At 61.3% G+C, this 8862-nt stretch overlaps 1 protein-coding gene across 2 annotated transcripts in view; it reads right to left on the bottom strand.

Annotated features, from left to right (window-relative positions):
• Nucleotides 1-2411: 2411 nt before the first annotated feature.
• Nucleotides 2412-8862, bottom strand: part of DHCR7 (7-dehydrocholesterol reductase) — a 16691-nt gene continuing 10240 nt past the window's right edge. For both annotated transcript variants that reach the window (XM_049641561.1, XM_049641554.1), the window contains exons 7-9: nucleotides 7673-7877; nucleotides 6639-6770; nucleotides 2412-3658 (exon numbers count right to left, since the gene is read on the bottom strand). In XM_049641561.1, the coding sequence (XP_049497518.1) occupies nucleotides 3194-3658; nucleotides 6639-6770; nucleotides 7673-7877 (802 nt within the window). In that variant the 3' untranslated portion in view covers nucleotides 2412-3193. The remainder of the gene's footprint in view (nucleotides 3659-6638; nucleotides 6771-7672; nucleotides 7878-8862) is intronic.

The following is an 8862-nucleotide window of genomic DNA, read 5'->3' as shown; positions in this document are numbered from 1 at the left end:
CGGCCCACCGGCGCCCAAGCAAAGTCGAGGCCGGGCCCGCCCACCGGAGCGCCTGCAGCAAATGGAGCCCAGTCACCACCCAAGGATACCCCTGGAACACCTGCTTCTGGTGACCAGGGGGGACTGCGCTTCTGAGACCCACAGGACGCCCTCCGCAGCAGGCCACCACCTTCCAGCCCAGGAGATGTGGCTGAACTACAGAGACACGCACAGCGAGGCGGACACAACGAGGCGACGTGGGGATTACATTCCACACTGAAAGACAACTCACTCAATTAACCTCTCGAGCTGACTTAAAGGGGCAAGGGGCGTACGTATAAGCCTCCGTGCACGCATGCTGAAACTGCCTTCCAGAAAGGCTGCATTGTCAGTGCGCAGTGCTGGCCTCCTCCCAACCTGAGCAGAGCCGGGCTGGGGGGGAGGGGGGAGTTGATGAAACTTGCCAGTGGGACCAAGAAGACCAAGTGTCGCACGGTGTTAACTTTTATTCCTCGAATCACTGGAAACACCGACCGGCTTCTCTGATCTTCGTGGCTCGTTTGCAGTTTGCATTTCCTGCCACTCAGGAGCTCACTTTTGTCTCGTGCCCGGCGGCAGGATGGGAGGCAGAGAGGCTGGAGGGACCGGGCCGCGGGCCTGGGGACGCTGGAAGACGCGCAGGGACCCTCCCCGAGAGACTCCGGAGGAGCGGGGCCCCGCCGGCCTATGCCTTGATTTTAGTCTGGTTAAGACTCCGTTCTGAACTCTGACCTCCAGACCCGTGAGAAAATAAATGTGTGTCGTTTTCAGCCACCAAGCTGGAGGCCACTGCAGGATTGGAAAGGTTACTGCAGGATTGGAAACAAACATCGCTGCATTTGAGCGTGGCCTCTGCCTCTCGTTGGTTGTGTCACTGGGGATTGGCCGCTTCAAACCCTGAGCTGCTCTTAGCACCGTCAGCCCGCCAGCCCCGGGGGGCAGAGGCCCGTGCTCACAGGGACCAGAAGGCAGGCAGCTGTTAACATTTCACGGCACACCGCGGGGGCCAATACGGCGGGTTCCAGGAGAAGGGCCGCTGTCTTCCAAGGCCCAGTGGGGAGGAGGATGTGCCACGTTTAAGCTCGTGGGCAGCGGCCCCTCTGGATGAGGCCGCACAGGTTCCGGCGGCCGCCCTGTCCTGGGGGCTGCTGACGCCCGGCGAGGCCCAAGGGAGGCAGACTGACCCTTTTCCAGAGCGGCGCCCCCTCCCACCTTGCCACCGGCCACGAGCCTTCACCATCCCTTCCGTGCCGGCCCCCCTGGGGCCCGGGCCAGCCCACCTGGCCTTGGGGGTCCAGCAGCCCCTCTCCCAGGGAGGAAGGCAGAAGGCAGGCCGTGTTCCCAGAGGCTTCGCCCCTCCTGAGAACTTCCTGTGTCTTGTAACACAGTGGCCCCCGTGGTCCAGTCTCACGGCTCACAGAGGAGGGGTTCCCAGGCTCACCCTGCACTTGCCTGGAGAAGCAAGCTGGGCCTCTTTTGCATGACGCAGGGGCAAGAAGGGTCACGGCCCAGCCTCGCAACTGCTGAGCACACAGAACACGGATCAGCACAGCCCAGCTCGGGAGAGCTACCGCGAGCGAGACTGGGCTAGCGGGCAGGGGCAGATCCAAGACTTGGACCCACAACTCTTCTGCAAACAGCCTGAGAAGCCCTCTCGAAGCAAGCCATGGAAATAGTAATTGCCTACTTCTCAAATGGGAAGCCAAGGCACAGAGAGGGTAAGTCGCCTGATCTAGGTCACACAGCCGCTCCACGCCGGACCCAGGGTCAGAGCTCACAACCAGCACACTCTAGCCTCTCTGAAATGAATCCACTCCGTGTGAGAGGAAGAGGAGGGTCCACTCTACTCAGGGCCATCCAGGACACTGGTTCCCCAGGCTGGCCAGTATTCACACATGTGGCTTGTGATAAACAGGACGCCTGGGCCTCCCCGCAGCCCAGGGCTGGAATGGATAGGTGGCAGGGGTGGGGGGTGGTGAGCAGCAAGGTGGAAAACCACCCTCCAAGCTGGCCTGGGTGGGGCCCGAGCTCTCATCTCTCACCGGTTTCGGGCTGTTGGGGAAGCCACCAGCCTGTTCTGCCTGTTCCTAAGGGAAGCAGGGGAGGCCCCACCCGGCCCCGCCCGCCGCCCTGCTCACACCTCCTTCCCGGCTGGTTTCTCCAGGCAGGAGGCAAGCCTGGTGCCTGCTTCCCGGCACCTCTGCCCACTCCACGCTGGGATTTCTTCCTTTGGCGGGCGGTGGGGGGGAGGCTGGCCCCGGTCCCCTAAATACCCACCGTGAGTGCCCACAGCCCTGAAGCAGTGCCCCAGCAGCTCATCACCCCTCTACGTACCGGAAACGGAGCCCTCACGTCCGGTCAGGCCCAATCGGGAGACAGAAACCACGCAGAAGTGTGGGCAGGGCAAGTTTAATATAAAGAATTACCAAGTCAACGAAGGCAGTAATGCTTAAAGAGTTTTCAAGAAAACCCTAGGGTCCAGGGCAAGCGCCCAGGGTAAAACAATTCACCTGGAAGACATCCCCCTCTTCAAGGCTGGGATTCAGATCTCGCTGGAGAAGGCCCCCTGGATGGTACACAGGTTCTCTGGGTCGCCTGAGCCGATGTGTGCGGTCCCCAGGCACGCTGGCAGAGCCCTTGCAGAGGGCCGGCAGGCCGAGGCTGGCGGCCAGATGCTCAGAGGGCCGGACACGGGGAGCCACGGCCGGTGCCGGGACCTCGGCATGCTCTGGGCGTGCGCCTTGGCTGTCCCCCCACTGCCCCCCCCAAGCCGTGAGAGACCAGGGAATGAAACGGAATCACCGAGACTAGAAACAGAAGCCCCCTTCTTGGTGCGGCGCGCCTCCAACTGATTCAGAGAGACTAAGTGGCAGGGAGCCGAAGATGTCCGGGCAGCACAGGAGCTCGGGCTGACGACACGGAGGACAGACGTTGTCATCGCGGGCTGCCCGAGGTGGGCGGGGGCCCCCACCTGCCCGCGGAACACCCGTGGGAAACGCTGGTCACTTCTGCCGGTGGGCGCAGGCCCTAGAAACCCCCAGGGCTCGCCCAGGGACAAGGGGAGGGGACGCACCAAGCGACGACGGTGCGACGACGAGGCGTCGCAAGCTCCTGGGGGGAGGCGGGAGGCAGCCCCGGCAGGCCGGGCTCGGGGCCCCTCCCATGGGGCGGGGCTTCAGAAGATCCCGGGCAGCAGGCGGTGAGGCACGGCGGCGGCATAACGCGCCCAGTCGCTGCCATACTTGCTGGCACAGCGGTGCTCGTCCCGGAGGCAGCGGTGGGTCAGCAGGACGGTCATGTAGATGATGTAGAAGTAGGGCAGCAGGTGGCCCCCGCCGCAGGCCAGGCAGTACGCCAGGCTGCCCATCAGGTCGCCCGTGTAGTTGAGGTGGCGGGCCACGCCCCAGAAGCCCGACACCAGCAGCTTGCTGTGGTGCCGCCGTCCGTCGGCCGACGTGTAGGAGCACTCGATGACCCTGGGCTTCCTGCCCCAGATCAGGCAGCGGCCGTCCGTGCGGCGGAACAGGTCCTTTTGATGGTTGGCCATCCGGAAGATGTAGTAGCCGAGCAGCCCCAGCAGCAGGACGCCCGCGGCGTGGGGGGCGGACAGCTGCACCGGGTGATAGACCAGGTACAGGCCCTGCGGGGCGAGAGGGGGCAGCACGGCCTGGGTTCGCATCCCCCGACTAGCCGCCCCGCCACCCCACACGCCGGTTTCCTCTTCCGCGAGTAACAGCACCCGCCGCGGCGCATGGCAAACGGATCCGCGTACCTACCTGCCTTCCCACCTGTCCGCGTACCTACACGCACACGCACACGCACATCATACGTAGCCTAAGCGTAACATACGATAGAAGTATCATCTGAATGTAATTTTATGACGGTCCACTGGATGCCACCTTGGCGAGGCCACGGTGCCCAGATAGCTGCCGTGAAGGTATTTTTTGAGATAAAATAAAACTCAAACTGGTAGACTTTTGAGTAAAGCAGCTTGTTCTCTACCCTGTAGGTGGGCCTCATCCAATCAGTTGAAGGCTTAAAGGGAAAAAAAAAAAAAAAAAACAGAACGAGACTAGATTCCGCCAGCAGACGGCCTTCAGACTCCAGCCGACTCTAACATCCTTGGACCGCCAACCTGCTGGCCGCCCTGAAGATTTCGGACTTGCTGGGCCCCATGATCACATGAGTTAGTTACTGCTTCTCTCCTGTGTGTGAATATGTGTATATATGTGCGAATATATACACACATACGTATACAGGCATACATTCAGCTGTATGCATACACATAGATGTGCATAAACACCCCATTGGTTCTGGGTGTGGAGAGAATTCTAACGCAGCTGTGATGTGATATGACACGTGATATATATATGATGTGATGTGATACATATATGATGTGATATATGATGTGATATATGAAATGATACACATACGACATACAAAGGCCGAAACAAGGCCTGGTTCACAGTGAGAGACACAGATGTGTGATCGCACACACTCATGATCTATGCACGTTTGTACATGTACACGTTTGATCTGTTATCGTTCTGTTCACAGAATCGGGGAGCCCGGGAGCGTGCGAGCAGCCAGGTGGAGACACGGGTCCCGGGCAGACGGCGACGGGCACTCAAGGGAGGACCTGGAGTTATAGACGGCACGGGGACGGGGCACCCGGAGCCTCAGCCCAGCTCTGCTGCGACTCCCCTGCTTCCCCAGGGGCCCCTGGTTCCGGATGCTGCACAGAGAGGATCAGCCAGTTCACGTCACTGGGCCTCGCACGACCGGCTGTAAGCACGGAACCCCTCGCCCGTGCGGGCCCGGCGCAGGTCACCGAGCCTTCCCACCTTGGTTCCTGCCACTCTCGCGCAACCTGCCCAGGCAGCCACCCTGCTCGCTGCCGGCTAAGCGAGAGCCCTGACCACACCCTCCCTCTGACCCCGGACGTCCTCACTCACAACGTGAGCAGGTGGCACCCGGCCAGGGTGTCCAAGCTGCCGCAGCGAGCGCAGCAGAGCCGGGGCTCTCGCGGGAGCTGGGAGGGCGTGGGAGCCTGATGCGAGGCCCGCCCCCCGCACCCCCCGGCTGCCCCCGAGGCAGCCCTGCGTGCTGTGCCGGGCGGGCGGATGGGGGTCAGCGACCGAGCAGCCCGGCCACACCGCCAAGCGCCGCTCCGGTGCCCCCGCGCGGCCTCGCCCGGCCCCGACACGGCGCTGCCCTCCTTTTCCAGGGATGTCTGGGGCCATTCAAGGCCACCTGCCCCGCCGGTGTGAACCCCGGTCCCTGAGGCTCCCCAGGCCAGGCCTCTCCTGAGGACTCCAGACTGCTGTTCCTTGGCACAGGGTCTCCCCCTCAGAGCCCTGGCCCGACGTCCTCCTGAATTCTCCGTGCAATGAGACGGCACGTGCCAGCCCACCCATCTGGAACATCCTCACCCGCCAGCCTCGCCGTCCCGCTCTCAGCCAGGCTGTGGTTATCTCCGGGTGCGTTTGCCAGCTGCCAGTGGCAGGCCGGGGGCTCCTCCTGGGCCCTCCCTCAGGAGCCGATGACCCCACTTCTCTCCAGCACCCCTTCCCTGCACCGGGCTGCCTGCTGCCTGGCCTCTCCCACCAGCCGTGAGCCCGAAGCGGGCAGGGCCCACACACGTCTCCTTTGCTCCCATGTCCCCATCACATGCCTGGTGCCACACAGACCCTCGTGAAGTATTTAAGGAACAAAAAAAGGTAAGAAATCCTCTTTTCCTCTAAGCATTAAGATTTGAATAAGTGTGAATATGAATACCACCCCCCATCACCCAGTTCAGCCAAATTATTCCTTTTTACCGAAAGTCTACACCCTGTCATCTTTCTTAAGTGTCATGGGCTGACCTGTGTCCCCCCCCAAATCCCTATGTTGGAGCCCTGACCCCCAGGACCCCAGAATGTGAACCTATCTGGAGAGTGGGTCTATTAAGAGTAAGCAAGGTGTCACGGGGTCACCGGGGTGGGCCCTGAACCCGTGTGACCGGGGTCCTTGTAAGAAGAGGGGATCAGGGGTGCCTGGATGGCTCAGTTGGTTAAGCATCCGACTTCGGCTCAGGTCATGATCTCACGGTTCATGGGTTCGAGCCCCGCATCGGGCTCTGTGCTGACAGCCTGGAGCCTGCTTTGGATTCTGTGTCTCCCTCTCTCTGCCCCTCCCCCACTCAACGCTCTGTCCTTCTCTCAAAAATAAATAAATATTAAAAAGAAAAAGAAGAGGCGATGAGGACCCAGACACACGCAGAGGGACGACCCCGTGAGGGCACAGAGAGAGGACGGCTGTCCACGCACTAGGAGAGAGGCCTCGGGGGAACCCAGCTCTGCCCATGCCTGGACCTCAGGCTCCGGCCTCCGGGACGGGGACAGTGGCTGTCTGTTGTCCACGCCTGTCCATGGTATGTGTCCCGGGGCCCAAGCTCACTAATGCACCAAGCCTCCTTCTTCCTGGAAACGGGGCAGCCTCCCACCTCCAGCCTCGACTGTCCCCCACTTGTGCAAGAGGGGATCTCAGCACGTGCTTGGCTGTGTCTGCCGAGGGCCACCCTGGGCGTGCCTGGGGACCAGAGCTGCAAGCCCCGCCGGGCCGGCCACCCCGCTCCTCACCTGCAGCGTGTAGAGGTACGGCAGCCAGACGCAGTCCCCCCAGCCCAAGTACCACCCAAAGTGGTCGTGGCAGATGTCAATGGTTTTCAGGTACCAGGCTTCGTTCCAGAAGAAGTCCAGCACGTAGATGGCCTACAAAACAGGACCCGTCACGTGCCGGCCACGGCCACCAAGGGGCCCCCGGGAAAACCACGCCCGCGTAGATGAGGAGATGGCACGCGGGGTGTCCCCGAGCTCCTCGGTGACGTGCTCCACGGGGCTGGGACGTGGGGGGCCCGGGAGGCCAGCGAGGGAGCCCTTAGCCTGAGAGAGCCTGCCGTCTAAGCGGATGAGGGCCCAAAGACAGTGACCGAGAGGGACGCCCAACAGTGCCCCGGCCGGTGATGCCCAGGCTGTGGCGCGCAGACAGCAGGTCGCGCACCGTGGAGGCGCTGGGGACAGCCCACGGGGAAGGTGCCCCACACGCCAGGGCCCACGCCGACATGGAAGTCCTTCGCCCGGCCGCCCCTGCAGCCGGCACAGCCAGGTGGCCAGTGGCCTCGTACGCAGGTGGGGAAAAGGTGAGAATGAACCCCTCACACCCCGCCTGAGACCCACGGGGACCACGTGGGGAAGTCGCTTCAGAGGCCACAAACCGTGGACGTGGCCAGGACCACCACATGCTTGAGCTGTTAACAGGCGTCTCCCGGGAAAGTGGCCCCGAGCCCAGTGAGGACGCAGGGCCGGCGCAGCGCCCGGCAGACAATGAGGGACTTTTTGCTGCGTGCTCGCTAGCCCGCTCCCCAGAGACGCACGGGCAGGGGCCCGACTCCCTTCTAAGAGCAGTGGAGTGAGGTTCTTCAAGACGCATCTGGCTTTCAGGATTTCCCGGGGCCCAGCAAGCCTTGGAGCTCCCTCCCCCTTGGCCGCAGACAGGCTACCTGCAGGACGTTGACCAGGACCATGGCGTTGGTCACTTGGCCGTAGGGCTTTCAGGATTTCCCGGGGCCCAGCAAGCCTTGGAGTTCCCTCCCCCTTGGCTGCAGACAGGCTACCTGCAGGACGTTGACCAGGACCATGGCGTTGGTCACTTGGCCGTAGAGCTCCCGCTGCTTGGCTGCAAAGGACAGGTTGATGAGGGTCCAGGCAACGATCCCAGGGCGTCCGTTGAAAAACAGCTTGAAGTCGAACCACTTCCCGATTCGGGGGTTAAACTCAATGCCCATCATGTAGTCGTAAAAGAAATTGCCCGTGAATTTGCTTGAAAATAGAAACAGCAGATACGTTTAGCTAAGGAGCCCGTCTCGCGACAAGGGGCCCGTGTGTGCACGTGGACAAGGGTGTCGAGCCTGGCCCTTGCGTCAGCTCAGGGATGCGGGCAGCCGGAGGACGCACACCGGTCCCTCTCGCTTCCCAAGGCCTCCCTGCTCTCCCTTGGCACTCGGCTACGGCCCGGCAGAGCCACCCCGAGACCTGGCACCTGAGATGCTCGCCGCGTCCCACGAAAGCGCACACTTTCTGCTTAAGTCTTCCCTCAACCAGCTGGGCTTCTCCCCACCCTCCTCCAGGCCCCCTTGAGGCCTGGCGTGGCTGAGCTGCCTAACTAGCTTGACTTCACGAAGATTTCGTTGCATAGCCAAGCATGCAGTTTGCGGTGACTCCCGGGGCCCGGGTCCCCACGGGCAAGTGAAATTATAAATCCCGCCCAGGTAGAGAGTGAGCAAGGGTGGCGAGTCCAGAGCAAGGTGCCTGGCTTGGGGGCCCACCACCAACCCTTGCTGGACATTCGTTGCCCTGGTTCCTCCCCCACAGCCCTCCCCAGGGGTGACCAGAGAATCAGCCAAGATGACTGATATGGAGACCCTCCTCGCGAATAACTTGCAGACACATAGGGGTTTCTGTGTTAATGGCAAAAACGTTTTCACGTCCATGTGCCTCAGTTATGTTAAGTAAAAAAAGCAAAATATACAAAGTCTACAACAGGCGATTGATTGTAAAGCAGCAAAGACGATTAGCATGAGCCACAGAAGATCAGCCTCATTACCTAATTACCACACGGACCACAAAGCACCGTCATCCAGAGACATTTCCCAAGAACAAGAGTTAAAGGAAACACGTTTTCTTTTTATTTGGGCCCCTAAATGTATTTGGGACTAAAATGTAGGCACCCAAGCATAAGAATCTTGTTTGTGACTGCTTACACCCATCTACAGGAGGAACCCAACCAACATCTGTTGTTGGAGGG

Source organism: Panthera uncia, chromosome D1 (genome assembly GCF_023721935.1).
Source record: "Panthera uncia isolate 11264 chromosome D1, Puncia_PCG_1.0, whole genome shotgun sequence".
NCBI lineage: Eukaryota > Metazoa > Chordata > Mammalia > Carnivora > Felidae > Panthera > Panthera uncia.
The sequence above is the reverse complement of the archived record's forward strand: the minus strand, read 5'-3'. Positions and strand labels throughout refer to the sequence as shown.